Source organism: Pelmatolapia mariae, linkage group LG10_11 (assembly GCF_036321145.2).
Source record: "Pelmatolapia mariae isolate MD_Pm_ZW linkage group LG10_11, Pm_UMD_F_2, whole genome shotgun sequence".
NCBI classification, from domain to species: domain Eukaryota; kingdom Metazoa; phylum Chordata; class Actinopteri; order Cichliformes; family Cichlidae; genus Pelmatolapia; species Pelmatolapia mariae.
Window position 1 is genome coordinate 69,894,023 of NC_086236.1, and position 18,338 is coordinate 69,912,360.

The 18,338-nt window shown below is 38.3% G+C and overlaps 1 protein-coding gene across 1 annotated transcript in view; it reads left to right on the forward strand.

The window, feature by feature from the left end:
* The window catches only part of znf385d (zinc finger protein 385D), a 92,341-nt gene that overhangs the window by 38,170 nt on the left and 35,833 nt on the right, over positions 1-18,338 (forward strand). The window contains exon 3 of the mRNA XM_063487980.1: positions 3,658-3,765. Coding sequence (XP_063344050.1) covers positions 3,658-3,765 — 108 coding nt within the window. The remainder of the gene's footprint in view (positions 1-3,657; positions 3,766-18,338) is intronic.

Genomic DNA, 18,338 nt, shown 5'->3' on the forward strand with positions numbered 1-18,338 from the left:
TTCAACTCTATTTGAGACAAACATTTCATGAAAACACAAACAACACAAACTATATTTACAAAGGCAGGGCAGACCAGGCCAAAAAATACTGAATTTGTCAAAGTAAAAGCAAGCATGTGTTATTACACGTACTCTGCAATCAAAATGGATTTCGATGTAAGACTGGGGTCTGCAGGGTTTTTTTTTTAAATTTGCTACCTAAACTTTAGATGGTTGTGTTTAAACTTTTCTTTTACCTTGCGGTCATCTGGTCATCTGTGCTTTATACTACTAAGTTAAAAACCCTGCTGTAATACAGAGAAACCTCCAATGAGCACATGACCCGCACATGACCCCCTATGAGCAAGCACTTGGCAACAGTGGCAAGGAAAAACTCCCTGTTAACAGGAAGAACCGTCTGGGGGAACCAGGCTGAGCGGTTGGGGGTAAGGAGGAGGGAGACGCAGCAAAAGACACACTGAACAAGAGAACCAGTAATTACCCCGTCTAATACTGATGATCTCTAGAATATACGCTTGTTACAGTGTAACACGTCATCAGGGCATTTGAGTCAAACATATTATTAACTTCATAATAGAATTAAAATCTAGTCATGACTAGAATAGTTGTTAAATCTTATGGAAAAATAGAGATTTTTGCCTTGAATGCTCAGTCTGCTCAACATCTAAACAAATTTGACAGTCTGTAGGCTAAATATTTTAAAGCTATGCAAGTAGATACAGTTACAGTAATGTGACTGCTTTGACTATTGCTTCTGTTTGCGATACAGTGGGTAATAAGCGGTACTTTTCAGTATTACAATGATCTCCACCAAGATGGCAATTGTGAAGCACTTCTTGCATTAGGTTTTATGATAGTCTTGACATTTCTATGTCCGTAGTCTTGGTCTCCCCAATACTTACAGATTTGTCCTGCATATAGACAGGACAAATCTGTAAGACGTGTAAGTTAGAGCCAAAGGAAAATCCACTGCAGTTTTCTTATTCTTATTCTTAACTTTTGGTGAGTGAGTTTGCATTTCCTCTAGGATAATGCAAATATTTGAATTTCAAATGAACAAAAACAACATTTCTGATAAGATTTCTGTCAAATAAGGCAACACAGATTCATTCTCTTCGCTGCTGACAGCCCAGTCGTGCTTACTGTTGTGCATTTGCAGTCACTCGCTAAAGTTCTTTTCTCTTCCAGGAAAAACTTTGGATCATGACCTCACAGTTTACTTAAAGGGCATATCTTTTAACACACAACTCTAGGGTATACACTTGTTTTTTCATTTCTCTGTTGTGGTTTTGGTGACTTTATAAAACTACACTAAAAGCACCAAACTCCCATTACAATAGTCTTTCATTAAAGCAGCACATCTGATTCTGCTCTGAGCCTGTTGCCTCTGGCTAAGCTTCAACAAATCGTGCTTCCCAGACATTGTCTTGGGTTTTAATCAATAAGAAATAATTCACATGAACTACGTTAGAAATCAGAAGTATAATTCGCTGCTCCAAAGTGCTTTACTCTGCTCCAGAATATTTGCTTCACCATTAGGTCAGTGTGAACCTGCTCATCCTGTGTCTAGGTTCCTGGAGGGATCTCTATCATAAGAGCAGGATTTCTGTCAGGATGATGTCTGAACTCCTCCTCCGCTCTTTTGTTCAGCAGTTTTCTTCTCCCACTTTTCCTGTGTCTTCCCTGGAATTTTCCATTCCCTGTCTTACGTCAGCTATACTCAAGTTGCCCTCAGAGAGTTTACCTCCTCTTGAGAACGGCTGACCTTGCGGCTACTCTGCCCACCCACTAGGCATTCGTTGAGTCCCAGCAGAGACACAGTTTTTAGCCGGTCTTTTCCAGATTGTTGCTGCCAAGCTGCTGTAACGTTCCAGTCATTGCTGTCACCTGCACACAATTACTGCCCTTCCTGTTTAAGTCCTTTTCAAGTTGTTTGTCTGACTCCTGCTGCCTGCCCATGGCTGACGTGGGTGAAGATCAAAATGTCAGTAATCATTGTCAGTATAGACCATCAAGAGGTAAAACTTTAAAGATGACCAAGGATTTGAATTTTTAAAAAAGCCAACTGCCTGGTTCCACTTTGTGGCACCGCTGTTCGTCTTTTTCTTTTTTTTTCTAATCCCAATAAAAAATACATCAAGCTTCTTTTTCTACCTCTGCACACAAATACTTTTAAAGTAATGCTTCAGTTCAGCTGAACAGCTTCCACAGAAAGCGACAGTGTAACATCACTGTGCCCACCTTCTGCAGCACAATTGTCGAGGTGTGTTAGTTAATCCTCCCACGCGGAGCCGGCACCTTTCCACTTTCCCCAGCCAAGTGGTGCCTATTCAGACTTTTTCATGAGAGAGGCAGATGTGTTTGTTCATTCCCCAAAGCTCTGTCAGCACACAGAGGGAGGCACACACACACCAAACAGACAAGCAACACGAAGCTGTGCAAGTTCTAAAGCGGAGAGTGTTCGCAGTCGCTGTGCAGCTGAAGGGCTTTTGCTCATATTTGTGGGGTTTGGGCACCGGTATTCTATCTTCTGTCAAATGAACAAAGAATTGATCGCGCTAACAGTTATTATCTGTGCACAGCTTGATATCACTTATGCCTACACACTAAAGAATTGCAGTTCACAATAAAGCAGCTGCATTTCCAATATCCAGAGAGTAACGCACACTACTTTGTTTTTACAGTGCTTTTGGGGTTTAATGAGTTGAGCTGAAAGTGAAAGAGCAATTTGCTTTTTTCTGGTCTCTTTCACATGTGTACAGTACATGGAAAGTAGAGAAAGCAGCAGCAATGTTGGAAGCTGGAGCCTATCCCAGCTGTTGTAGGGCACGAGGCAGGATATACCCTGGACAGGTCGCAAATCTACTGCAGGGTCAGCACACAGTGAATAGCTGTCATAAAGGCAGAAAGAAACTATGGAGACCAGGAGGCTGTGAACATGTTTATTTCTGGTGTTAGCTCCTTTATTCTCAAGCGATCACCACAGCAGGTAGTTCCATGTTTGATTTGTCAGATTTTTTTTTACCAGATGTTCTTCCTGAGGCAGCGCCAAAGGTATTTGTGTCTCTTCCCAGAATCAAACCTGGGAACTTTTGATTGTTAGGCAAATGTGTTAACCACTACACAGCCACTATGTTTATTTTTGCTGTTAAGTTGTGCATGTTATGGTCGTCTACAGAGATTTACCTGAATTTGGAGCCAAGCTCAAGTGGCCATTCAACAAACTGCAACGAGCCTGCCATTGGACAGTACATTATCTGAGATTTGGTAGGCATAGGAAAGATCTCACTCACCTTTTAGCAAGTTAAATTTAATGTGCTTTCAGGTGAGAACATGCTGTTAAAAATAGTATAAAAAAAGCCACAGGTGTCCTTTAACTGTTCCCTTGAGAGAGTTTGCCAAAAGCCATTACTGTAAGATTAGTAAAGAGTGGTGGCGTATGCCTAAAGTAAGCAAATAGACCATTAATTCTGTTTTAATGTTTGAGCCAGAAATCACCTGTTGAAGGGAAAGATGGATGTCTGGCTTTCTAGAAAGCCCCAGGCAGCCTGTTTTCTTTTCACAGTCAAGCGAGCGAGCGGAATGAAGCTGATTTACAGGTCGGCTTTAGCACCGTTTTAATTATCCTCTCTCTGTGTGTCTCTCTCCATCCTCCAGATGGACCCGGTGCAGAAAGCCGTCCTCCATCACACCCTCGGACTCCCTCCCACCGCCAAGAGGAAGCATGTCTCCTGCAGCGTTTGCCAGCTGAGGTTCAACTCACAGGTGAGGAAGTTTTCTTCTGAAGAGGAAAGAAAGTTCAAAAGTCACAAGTACTCCTGCAAGAGATGAACACTGAAAAGAAAAAGAAAGAAATGAGAAAAATGGCATCACATCACAACCTGCAAAGGAGAAAGTTTAAAACTCTTCCTGCCCTGCTGTCAGCCATACTGTCTTAATGCTCTGTTGAAGTTGAAGGTATTCTATTGCACATGGTAACACATACTGTCACTGTGGCTAAAGGGTAAGATTAAAGGGTAACATAGAAGTTTTAAAGAGAAAAAGTGGAATTTTTTTCATTCACTGTGTGGGGACAGTCAAAGAACGATTTAGCAGTGTATTAAATGTGTGTGCATTTCGTGCTCTGTTAGGGTTTGGTGTTAGCTGTGAACCAGACAAAAGGATGATAGATATAAAAAAATATCTTTGTGATGTAAATGAATGAAACACGACAGAATGACAGGAACGCGGCATTCTAATAACCTTACAAGCCACTGCGTACTTATTATTAAATTATTATAGACTGCATATAAAAAGATGGCCTTGATCTTAGGGTCTGAAAAGTGAAATCAGTGTGGGTGGGCCTAAAACCTGCTTTCTTTTAAATGCACTTCAGTGGGGAACCGCTAGGTTAGCAAGCTGCATAAACTGCATGGGTCCAATGCAGTGCAAGTGAAGTCATCTCACCAATCAGAATCAGAATAGTTTATCAATATCTGAGGAAATTATGTGGTCACAGTTGCTCCATGACAGTAAGAACAGAAACTAACGGAACTATATTAAATAATAAAATATATTATAAAGTTACAAAATTTAACAAAACATGTCTAATAGATACAAATAGCTCTTATTATGATTATCGCAGGATATTGCTCAATTTAAATATATATGGCTGACACTGAGATGCACCTCATATCATACTGTACTTTCTCATTTTCTCTGTAGTAGAGAAAATACAAGCTTCTTGTATGGTTGGTACTGCACAGCAGCCAATATTAATTGCATCAATAGGACGAACATGGTGGAAAGGTCCATGTCAGTGAGTCCAGTTAGTGCAGATGAGATTTACCAGGTGGTGACACTGCCCATCAGTTGAAGCGACCACTCCCCTAACCAGGCTGCAAATATTTCAGTTGCATTTTAACATACAGCTCTATGGTGTCTTTTGAAGTCATCCTCGAGTGGCACCAAGACGAACTGCTTTTTTTTCTGCTTCAATGTTTCTTCATTTTTCAGCCCTGGAGGTTTCATCTTGGTTTGCAGATGGAGCCCAGATTGTCTATGATAAATTGACTCTTAATTAATGCCTACCAGGGTGAGTTTAGAGTTGTAAGCATTATTTTTTTCTACAACATGGTATTTATTTTGCAAATCATAGTCCAGTGTTACCATATGGGTGTCTTTGATTTCTGTGAGCCGGGCTTTAATTCTGCAAAAAAACAGAAAAAGCTACATCTCCACATCGTTGCTTTACAAACAGCCTGCATCGGTGCATCATCTTTGGCTCTATGGAGAGCATGAATTTAAAGGGTTTATGGAATATTTCTAAATCTGATAGAACAGGGTGTGATTTTTGCCCTATATCAGCTGAAATAGGGTGTGCCATCCACAACAACAACAGTTGGATAAGAAAAAGAAAATGTAGCCTATAATTTTTTGTAAAGCATATTCATATTCAAAATCAACACGCTCGAAACACAGAGTTAGAGCCACCTGACACTCTTCTGGATCATGTTTGACCTACAGTTCAGCAGCTAAAACTGCAGCTGAGTTCCTGTGATTAAATCCTGATAATAATTCCTGTCAGGCTTGTCTCCTGTGTGGGGAAAACTTGCTGGAATCCACGCCACACCTGGTGGAGGAAATGTCCTCTTCACACCCCAGGAGAGTCTCCATTTATCCACTGAAAAACACAATTAAAAGCCTCACTACCTTGTTGTGAGAGAGGTGAGAAATAGTGAGGAAGAGAAGGAGAGAAAACAATTTGTGTACCAAACAAAAAAGAAAAAAGCATAGTGCTCACCTATGAAGCAGAACATGTACAGATAAAACTGTCATGGATATTCACAGTAGACATACACTACATACATTACTTTTTTACACCAAAACTCAGTTTGTACTGGTGTAACATGTTTGTAAGTCTGACCCATAGACTGCACATAGATCTAAAAAGTGAAGCCAACATTAGAGGACAACACTTGATTATTGCCTCAAGAACATTTCCTAATGAGTTCATGATCGCTATCATAAGTTGAAACCTTATTTAAAAGAGAATTGTGTTCATTTTATGGACTGATTTTGGTTAGTGAACGCCAGGCTGGCGTTTCTTCATGCATTTCTCTTCCCATCATTCTCGTACGGGTCAATCTCAGTTTGAGAGGTGTGCCGCTCTTTTTAGCGTTTTCTGACAGTTTAATCTGATCTCCTTGTTCTTGAGTGCAACCACTGGCTTTCACCTTGTTGTAAACTCTCTGTGATTACACTGATGAAGACATCTTTTAATTGTAGACATCGACAATTATTAACTCGACCTGCTTGAAAGTGTTCTAGACTTTAACAACAAAAGGATTTTGTGATTATTCAGTGTTGTTGTTTTCTGCGGTCTTCTGATGTTGCTGAACTGGATTGTTGTGGCCGGGTTGCTGAGCAGGACGGTGCATTCCTTCTTTTTACGATGTACCAGATTGTTGATTTGGTTATTTCGAAAGTTTTTTGCTGACTCTCTGATAGTTTATTTTGGTTTTTCAGTACAGTTATGACCTACTTCACTTACATCAACATATCTTTAGAACTCATAGAAAGAAGCCCAATGAAAAGATGCCAAATGCTAATTTAATACTTGGAATAAACTTCAAATCTTGAATCTGTTTAATTTGTCATGGAAAAACACGGGGCCAGGGCTCATTTGGCTGTAAAACAATCTATCAGTCAACTGTTCAGTTAAAACAGTTAATTCAATACTTTTGATAAAACTCTTGTATTAAAGTTGAAAGTCTGCACTTTAATCAGATCTTGAATATTTTATGTGGTGGTGTACAGAGGTAAAAAATCTAACTATATACGGCTACAATGGTGGTAATGGTTTCTAACTATTTTTTTCTGTTTTTGGATATTAATAACGTCAGAGTTATCTTTATTATGGCCAGTTACAATAAAGATGTTTTAAAGTGAAATAAAATACCTGTAATGGACAGAGGGTGAAGTAATGTGCATAATTTAAAGTGATTCATGCAAAGCTTTTGTAGTTCAAAAAATATCCACACAAAATGATTGTTGGGTTTTTCTCTGTATCTATTATTGTACGATCTACTGTACAATATAAAGCGCCTTGTGGCGACTGCTGTTGTGATTTGGTGCTATATAAATAAAATTGAAGTGAATTGAATTGAATTGAAAATTGGAAATACTGATAGGAACAGTCCTTTTTTAAAAGGGGTAATCATTAACCTACTAAGACCCGAACTCTTCCATGGCATGCATTTTTAAGTTCTCTTTGATATTTGGGCTGATTGGGACCTCATGAATGTAAAAACAAAGAATTGCCAGATTTTTTTTTTTTACCTGATTCTTGTTTCTGACAAAATTGAGATCCACATATGAGGACATTCGTTTTAAATTTTAAAGGAACAGTGGCAGTAGAATGTCCTCGTAAGTGGATATCAGGCCCTTGTAGAGAAAAATTTGTGTTTTTAGGTCTAGACAACCCAAAATGTGATGTCCACATATGTGGACGCCAGGTCCTAGGAGGTTAAATTTGTGTTTCCAAATCATCTGGAGAGATTGGATACAAAACTTTACCATCTCGACACGTTGAGGAGTTTCAGAATGCCGTGTAGCTCACTTTCGCTCTACAAAGCTCATAACAGCTTCAGTATGATAGGATTTCTTGTCCTTATATTTGTCATCATTACATTGAGTTTCAGTAATATATATCATATGTTCCAAACCGAATGTATTTTTCCCTTCATTCGATTATATGTGCTCGCTCTAATATGCTGTAATGAAATGCATGGCAATGCTATTAGCTTGCCAAATTTAAATGACGGACAGGCAGATGGGTTTCAGTTCTTGCTGCACCTGATTTCCATACCATTTTCAAAGTAATCAAAAAATTTAAAAGGAAAATCATGGCTCCTGCTGCATGCCGTTAAACCAGCTGTATCCCCAAATAGCAGTGTCGTGGCTCCATCATTAAATGAGTAATCAATCCTTTTCAAACACTGAATGGGTAGGTGATTGCTCAGAATGAGATTATTATGTTTTACATGGGGAAATCTGCCTTAGAATATATTTACTATCCATCAGCTGCTAATTTAAAGCTTCATTAGAGAAATAGAGCCTGTGTTTAGCTGTCAGTGGACAGGTAGCACTGTGAGAGAGGGGGGGTTGAAAATGAACTCAGGGGCTGTTTTCTTCTATTTTATTCAAGGATACAACAGGGAATTGTTTTAATTTGCTCCAGTGATCGTTTATCATAAATGTGAGATGATGCAGGGAGGGAAGCTCGACCTGTCCTTCAAACTCAATACTGAAACATTCTGAGGACGGAAGAAAGTCGGGTTAAAAACCAGTAAATGGCCTGAGATCTTAAAAAGAAAAAAGAAAAACACTTCTCAGCTTTAATGGATTTTAAGATCTTCCTGCTTTACTTTGCAGTCATGTTTATGAGTTAGGGTCATAAACATGCCTCAAGTCTGCAATTTGTTAAGTGCGAGTGAGTCACCAGATAGTCTCATCTGCTCCATCACAAGAAACACTTTATTTCCAGTTTACATCGGCTGCATTTCAAATAAGTCCTTCATTTATTTACCTTGACTTTTGTTTTTGTGGATTTTATCCAGTTAACGTTTTAGCCCTTTTACAAACTAATAGGTTTTCTTTCTCAATATTCTCGCAGTAAGCGTGTCAGGAGAGGCTGAGACTTACCAAAATGATCATGAGTGACATTAGTTACTGTTTTGTGTGTGTGATACAGAGAGAGCAAGCAAGAAAGAATGTGAGCCAAACACACACAGAGAGAAGCTGCTGATTATTAATTCATATGATGATGGTGTTTACATAAGCAGAAAAAAATTCCACTGAAAATTGCTTTGCCAACCTGTGCAGGATTTTGGTGCCAAGTGCAAAGGGAGGGAACAAAGGGGTGGGAGGTTTAATCAAATAAGGTAATGAAGAGAGAATCGCTGGTATTTTGGTACTTGTTGTCCACTGCTGCTTAATGAAAACCGCTCTCATTTACTTCATTAAATTCCTGCAGCCATCTGAAGAACACATGTTGATAAGTCTGCAGCCTCTGGCCCGAGAAGTGTCATGCCAAAGTGCAGTAACATTACACATGATGTTCCACGTTGTTTACCTTTTTCAGTGATGTGCAAATGATGATGTGCAGGCTGTTACAGAACAGCTACAGCTACATGCACACCCCTGTTCTCACATTTATAAATCCTGCTATTTGCACTAAGGAGAAATAAACACTTTATGTATGTCACGACCTTGTTTTACTACACAGTGCACGAATGCTGTTGTGTGCACAGTACAATTTACTTCCTTGTTTTGATTAATTTGTTCCATTTAGGTTACCCAAATCTGTCTGACCACATGACAAATGTTATTTGTCAAGCTCTGAGGATGGCCTGTTTTAATAATTATTAGGTTCTTGTCTCGCTCATTGCCTGCCTGCCTTGCGACCAGGGTTGACTTTTTTGTGTTTGGGAGCTCAGATAAAAGCAGGAGTCACTCAGGAACAGACCTACATAGAAACCAGAGTAAATTCACTTGTTGGGCCCCAACATCATATGAATTGATGATCTGAGAACTTTTATGTCTCAACGCTCAAATAAAAACATTGAGCAACATTTGAATAAGAGTGGGTGTTTTTTTTAATGAGAGCATCACGTATGTAATACGAAAGATACATCAAGCTTGCCTCCTTTATGCCTTAAAGAAATGAGAAACCGGGAAATCAAGCAGTCCACCTGCTTGTAGGCAATTTTAAATCCCCAGTTAACCACATGCATGTCTTTGGACTGTGGGAGGAAGCCAGAGTACCCACAGAGACACAGGGAGAACATGCAAACTCCACACAGACAGGCCCCAGGCAGGATTCAAACCTCGAACCCTGTTGCTGTGAACCGTTACTTAGCCAGTACTCTGCTGTGTTCTGTGCTGGCTGTCCTCACCTCCAGCTTTCCGCCTTTGCACACATGATGGAAACCACAATCTTCTTAAAGTGGTCCTGACTGAAGTAAAGGTTGTGAATGATTTATTTGACTTGAAAAGGAATCCTTTCTTTAACCAGGTGAAGGCCTTGGTGAGGGGAAAAAACATTTTTGGACATTCATTTACGCATCCACTGATTTATTTTCTTAACAGTGTATCTATCTCGGGGTTCTGGGGGGTTGTTGTCTGGACAGGTTGCCAATATATAACCTAGGAAACAAGCACAAAGACATAACCTGCAAGAAAGGTGTGTGCTGATGTGTGTACATGTATATCCATATGCCTTCAAATCAGTACATGGGAAAAAAAGGCTAGGAAATGCTGATGAGCCCATTGTTTCCTAGAGTTTATGTCCTAAAGCATAATTAAATAGTCATGCTGTGGAGGTCACTCTTATTTTCCACTTCTGGAGCTCTTTTCTCTCCGTTTTTCACAGACAACACAGTGATTCTGTGTTGCTTACTTTTAAGTAAACAGAAGATTGTTTTTTGACCCTGATCTCGTGTTTTGGGGCCTTGAGTATACAGAATACAGCTTTCACAATTCTAAAGAACAAACCTGATGTTTTATCGTGTTATTACGTCACCACTTTTCCCAGGTTTGTGAGGCATACTGAAAATGATTTTTAACTGATAATGTGTCAGTTGGATGCAGAAAATTAAGCATCACCACTGGACTCTATCCAAAGAATATGCTGTTGCTAAATCAAGTGCATTTTCATTCTTTAAATCTGTGAGTGGCATTAATTGGGATTTTTTACTCAGCACTGGCTGTTCCAATTCCCCAATAAGTCTATTTGGGTTTGTGCTTTTGGTATTTTATAACAGAGGGTTAAGCAGGATGCTCTCTCTGTTGTTCTGTCTGGACTGTGTGTTGTATGGTCAGCCTGTGTCGCCCATCATCTGTCACTTTCAGAAACCAACACTCCGACATTCACACTCACTCCATGCCATGAAGGTCCAGCTGTGATGATGAGTCAGGCTTTGTATTTGTGTTTTGATCTTAACGTTTTCATTTCTTATTAAACCCAAAGCAACACTATAAATGTATTCATTAAGAGGCTGTCTGAAAATGTGTGATATCCCAGAGTTTAAAAAATTATGGCATCTTCTTCCTTTTCTTTCTGAGTATGAAGGACAAAGCTTTTCAGTCCACCCTGTGTAGCTACTGTTTTCTTCAAAATTCGTACTGACAAACCCTGACGTTGATGTTATTATTATGACAAGTTAACATGTCGGTCTCATGTTGGAATAAACACCGTGGTCTCTTTAGGTGCAACACAACAATAATAATATTTCCTTAAGCAGTTCAGCAGGAGATGAGATGGAACTGCCCTCTCTCAGATTAATGTAAAGCTGCAGCTGTGCTAGCTCTAATAAATGCAGACAAAGACAACTCTACAGTTTGGTCTGTTCTCTGTGATTATTGTGATGGATTTTTTATTTGACATTTTATCATGCACGTGCACAACAAAAATAGTATTGGTGAAAAGATGTGAGTGAACTGGTATAAGTTTTTTTTTTTTTTTTTTAAATATCACGTCAGTGAATAAAAATAATCTTCCCATCATAGCAGAAGAAGACAAAAACAGGAAATCTGGAACATCTACTTATTGCTTTTACTTTTTTTTTTGCAAGTTATTGCAAATCCACCAAAAACCTTTGCACACAGCGTATGAATTAAAACTGGGCTTAATGTTCCTTGTGCTCATGATGACAATTAATTAAGGCTTTAATGGCAAAACAAGTTTTAAAAAACTATCAGTAATGCAGCCTCTGAGCTATCAGTGACATTTTTAATTCACTGCTCTGGCAACATGAATTGTCACCACTTTAATAGTGTTTTTATCATTATTGTGTTATTAGTTGTATCGGCATTATTTTGTGGAAAAGAGAAATAATTTCCTCTCCGGAGACCTTGCTTAATATTCTCAAGCCTGTTCTTTTGTCCCCTTCCATGTTTTTCCATAGTTTGAATAACAAGCAGCGATAACGCCTGAAGAAATACTATTACGTAGCTTCAGGAAAATGGAAAGCAATTATAATTTACCAAAATGAAGAGCCAAATGCAGACTACTTAACAAAAAGTGAGCTTTAATACAAAGCCTACTGAACTTATAGAAAGTCAGAGAAAACAAACTCCAGAAGGCTGATAAAAAAAACAAATGAAATATAATTGGAAATAGTGAGAGGTGGAAAACAGAATGGCGACTTAAAGCGGAGCACAGGACCTTGAATTCCAGCTCTTTTAGCTAATTATATACACTTATGACAATATTTGTCATTTAAACCCAGATTAGTTTACTTTATCATATTTATTTTGGTTTCTGACTAGTTGTTACCTGACTCAGATATTTTTGCTACATTGTATTATTTACTGACATACATCAATCTACTTCTTAAAGCTAATTGTTATATTTTTGTTGTGTTTATTTTTTAAATTGCTGTAACAAAAGAATTTCCCAAGTCAGTGATAAGTGAAGTATATCTTACTTTATTTGAAGACTTTCAGTCTAGATTTAAAATTCATCATAGAATAAAAACAACACTAGTGAAATAATGATCTTCTTGTGGTCACTGACAGTGGGCTCATCTCTCTGCTTGTCCTCATAGACCTTAATGCAGCATTCGATAGTCCTATTCACAACATTTTCCTACAGAGACTAAATGACGCAGTATTAAAGGAAACACATTGCACTGTTTTGAGTCATATCCATCTGACTAGTTCAAGGGAGTCTCCCTTGAATACAGATGTTATTCTTGGAGTTCCACAGGGTTCCGTGTTGGGACCAATATTTTTTTCCCTTCTCTTAGGGATGCATGAAAAAAGAAAGTTTTTACATTTCCATTGCTGTGCACATGATACCCAGTTCTATTTATCAATGACACCAGATGACAGAGATCAGTTAGTTAAACTACTATCAGGCATGTATTAAAGAGAAAAGGATAAGCAGTACTTGAGTACTTAAACCTGAGATTATAATATTTTGTCCTAAAACCCTCAGAAAGGTGTCCAACCACATGCTTACTGCGGATGGCCTTACTTTGGCATTGCACAGCAACACTATGAGGAATCTTAAAGTTATTTTTGACCAGCATATTCTTTTCGGTGGGTACATTAAACAAATAAAGACGCACTCTTTCATCTGTATGATATTCCTAAATTTAGAAACATACTTCTTCAGAACGATGTTGAAAAACAATTTCATGTATTTGTTACTTCTTTGGTAGATTATTATAATTCCTTCTTATCTGGCTGTTTTAAACATTCTCTGAAAACACTGCAGTGAAAGTACTAACTCGAACTAGGGGGGCTTAGTTAGTACCAGAGGTTTTTAATTGGCTCCATATTGAAACCAGAATTTAATTTAAAATCCTTCTTCTCACATACAAAATCCTGACACATCAGACCCATCATATCTGCAAGAACTGAGAGTATGATATTATCCCAATAGAGCATTTTATTCTCATCCCAGCTGACCTAAGGTAAAAATTAATTTCATGATAATTCTAAAGGCCGGTAATACAACAGCAGACAGAGAAGGCAATGAAGAAACCGCCTTGATAAGAAGGAGATTTTGTTACAGCAGCATAATGTTCACAGTTCAGCTGCTGATTTAACAATCTGCCAGTGAAACCTGTCAACAAGTTATGGCATTAAATGGAAAGCGCACCTTTAATTAATATTTATAGATTCGATTTGTGCCATTCATCAGTTATGCTGATTGTTTTTGTAAGCAAAGTGATAAAGGAGGTAAGAAAGAAACCTTTAAAGCACTTTTCCTTAGTACTTAGCTCATTTAAGCAGTTCTTTTTAAGACTGTCATTCAGATATGTTTAGGTCACATCACTCAGTTAAAAACCTTCCACAACAAATTCGACTACTTGACTGCACCCACTGACAGAAACGGGCACAGAAAAAGGACATCAGAAACACAAAGCAAGATCCACCTGTGTAACAGGTGAACACCTGTTTTCATCAAACAGTAGCTGACTTACTTAGGCTTCAAGTGGTTTTATACAATGCGTCATAAAATACCTGCTTTCCCCTTCAACTTTACGTTTCAGTACTTTATCAATACTTTGCTACTTTCGGTTGATTTCTTATTCACAAAGTTCGCCACAGCGGGTACATCTACCCGTTTGAGATTTTTACCCCAAAGTCCTTTCTGACACAACACAAAAGGGATGTGTGTCTCCTCCCGGGGGTTGTGTTAATCCATATCAGGAGTAAAGGATCTCTCAATCCAAAAAAAGCAAAAAAAAAAACAACCCCAAAACCCCCACCATAAACCTTGAGTTATTTATTGGTGCCGTGACTCTGATTTTTGGCTCCTGGGCTGGTGTGGAGTGATTCAAGAGAATCATTGCCTGCTGGCCCTGTTCTTCCTGGACCTGCTCTTAGTGTTCTTCATGGTGTTGGCTGCAGCAGCATTGGGAGTGAAATCAAGAACTGCAGCTGCCCAGGATTTGGTGAGGAAACACATGAAGCAGCTTCTTCCTCTTAGCGAACAAATGAAGAAGCTTCAGGAGTTGTTTTAAGAGTTGGGAAGAAAAAAGGGATTTGTTTTGGATTGCTTGTTGGACATCTTGATTGGGACAACTCAACTCTTCATTCAGGGACGCTCAGCATCTGCACAGTTTTGGACAGTTTCTTCATTTATGACATATATAATGACTGGAAAGAGACTCCCACATATATATATTAATAATCTTGGGTGTCATTGTTTTTCATTGATCTTGCTTTGCCTGATTAAGACTAGTAATAACAGCCACATTTTGTTCATCATGAGGGCCGAAGTTGACATGAGTTGGTGTCTAAGGAAAAAGTCATTATTTTAGTCTTAAAAAATGCTTCATAGTTACAAGCTACAAGAGTGAAACACAATTTACTGATGTATTAGAATAATTTATTAACATAAACCTATTTTTTCTTACAAAAATAAAAGTTTAACTTCAGTAGTTAAAGTTACTGATGACCTGTACATGTAGTACAGTAAATAATACATAAGAATGTCATACAGATATTTTACTTTGGATTAAACATTTATTCACAAATCAGTTTAATCCTTAAAAATTTATGACCCTACCCTACAGCAACAATCTGTGCAGGAACCATCGAGTTGGATTTAACTTTATTGAGGGAAATCTAATAATAACTCAACAGCAACCAGGTGTTGGCTGCAGGCTGGTACCAGATGAAAATGTGTTTTAAGAATGTGTTTATTTTCATTTGGTTTTGACGTAAGTCACAACACATTTGAGTCACACTATGAATCAGACTTGGGAGCGACTTCTTGCTGTGAGACTTGCCCTTGCTCCCCATCAGACTGAGGCCCGCGCACTGGCTGTTATGGGTTAAAACAACGACTGGTGCTTCTTTCTTGTGACTTGGAGTCATTTACTGGGGTCTTAACTCATCCACAGGAATGTGAATGGGTGGGTTTCTGGTTGCATGCACTGTGTAAGAGACTCAGCTCTTTTCAAAATAAGAACTTAAAATCCCCTAAAACAACATTACTACAGACTTTCTGAGTTCTATTTTCATAGCGTGCACTGTCATGATACTACTGGATAGAAAGGTTTGTATACACACTGTGTAAATCATAAAGATTTATGGCAGGCTGAAAATGGTGTATAAACTTAATACTACACATCAAAGTGGTAGATGGTTCCATCTCCATTAAAAAAAGAAATCTGCATATGAAAAAAAAATACAATGAATAGATTTACTCTCCATTGCATCAGTTTTGGGCTTTGGAGATAATTTTATTTAAATATTAAATTAATGTTGGATTGTGAACTTTCCCCTGTATTGAAAGTTTCATCTGCTCTGAATAACCAAAAACAGCTTTTCTGTTTATGGAAGAAATGGGTCATAGTCTTATTTAAATGATATTAAATTAATTGAATTGTGAAGTCAAAACTAAATAATCTTCTTCTTCAGCAAGACAGTGGCCAGTATAAGGATTCTGGTTATTTTCCTTTGAATTTCCTGACTTCTGTACAAAAGTTTAATTGAATCAACTGAACTTTTTAAATATCCCATACATGACTGAAAAACTGCAGTTGCTGAAATAACAGTTACTTCATAAGATTTATTTAAAATTGCTTTAAATGCATAGACATACACATAATCAAAATAGAATTACTATAACACAAAAAGGGAATGAAAAGTAGGTTATGTTTTTGTCTGTTTTCCTCACAAAGGGAATTTTAAAACTGTTCTAAAGTTTCTAAAATTTTATCAGCTGGTTTCTTATTTAGGCTACAAATCTAGTAGCTACAGAGAGCATTAACATTTATCTTAAATCACATTTCTGGTCACCTAGACCGATATTCACTCTAATTTTAGACTGCACTAACAAATAAAGGAGATAATTGGGCCTTTAGAGTTTAAACACACCATTTAAAGTTAAATGGGAATTTTACAGTGGAGTAAAAATGAAACTGGAAATGAAACTAATTTGAGGTCTGAGAATAAACTAAAACTAAATAAGACTAAGATCTTTTATGCAACAACAATGAGATGGCTTTTTATTAGTGTCAGTTATCTATTCAAGCTGTAATTAAAAGGGTCAACAAGGCATTTAATATACATATTTAGAAAAGAAAAACGTGTGTAATGTGTAAACACTGGTTAAAGTAGTTGTGCTGATGTGTCTTTGTGTTTTGACCCTTTACTGCTGTGGTTTTTCCATTAATATGGTTGCACACCTTTCACAGAAAAGTTGCTAAATTCTCGTCATAACTTTTCCCATCGTGACTCTGAACCTTATTCAGGCTCTATGTAGACAAAACAATCAGGCAACATGCCAGCCTAATGTCACGGCAAAACAAAGCTTAGAGTTTCCATTTTATTTTGCCAGCACTTTTATTGAGGTTTACTTATGATGCACAAGGGGGCTGAATTGTTCACGGCTGTTGATGGATACACTGGAATTTAAACTGTGACCTTTTGGTTTCCAGCAGCCTCTCTAAATCCTAAAGAAACCCTGCAACGCTGGTTTGTTTGATGTGTTTTCACCCCTCGCAGAGCACCTGAAAGGGAAACAAATGATTTCCATTCTAGTTTTAATCATGCATGTGCCAGACTCAGAGTTCAGGCAATTCTTCCACTTCATTGCTTTAATGAAAGATGAATTATTTCTGTGGTTGCATTAAACACCCATCCATATCAGCTGTGTCTCATGACAAACAGTAACTTATGTCTTTGATACCTGGAGGGTGATGAATGCGGGCTAAAATGAATGGTTTCTTGCCAGAACAAGATGCACACGCTCTTTGAAAAAGTGAGGCTTCATCCAAAAGTGGTTCCTAGGATGAAGGGGGAATGTTCGAGGCACTCCAGCAATTTCCTTTGCCAACAAAATTACTGAACTATGAGTTCTTGGCAACTTTATGCACCTAGTGTAATGAAACCTCTTTACTTGTCTCATCCTATTAACTTGTCACATACTCTAGTGCACCTTCTCATGTTATTCGCCAAAGTTCACAGTCTGCACACTATATTGTGGACCATTTTAGGTAATATACTGAATGCCCAAAAGGCATGTTACAAGAACTTTGTTATGTGATCCCGAGTTCTTGTTTTTCTTTCATTTAAAAATAATCCAAACCGCTGCACACTAATTACTGAAAAGGACAGAAAGAAACAATATGCTAATCCAGAGATACTACCTGGAAAGGGCTTTCTATCCCAGCAGTCTTTGGTAAATATCCCCACCGCGGTGCATAAATAAAACTGCTTACCGGTGTCTTCTGGGGATGCATGCTTGGCGTATTTATTTATTCCAATTGGATCCGTCCTGAAACCTTCATTCCTGCCACAGGCAAAGTGCGCAGAGGTAAACAAGGGCAGCTCAAAGTCTTTGCATATGTCCCCCTTCTGTGCGACTTGATGAATCTGTTGTGAAGGTGAATCTTGGTGGCGTTACGTGCTCAGACTTTAAAACAAATGGCCACTGCATAAATTAAACTTCATGGGTCACAAAGATTTCTTAATCACTGACATCAAGTTATTATTGTTGTAAAATATATAGTGTAGATATGTAGATGCATGGATTTTGATATAAATAGCTGATCTAAATGCCCAGGTTTCCTCCCCATTGTGACTCTAGTGAAAATGGATGTCCCGAATACGATCATATCAGGCACACAGGTGTGGGTGAGCACAGAAGCCCCACCCACCTGCTGTTCAGACCTTCTGTTTGCAAGACCAGCAAATCAAATGAAAGATGGCTCCAAGGGAGAGAAGAGGAACTAAAACATCTTGTTTTAGTCCTGTCTTCCTCCCCTCACCCCCAGCCGGTCATGGCAGATGGCTGCCCTTCCCTGAGCTTGTTTCTTCCTGTTATTCTG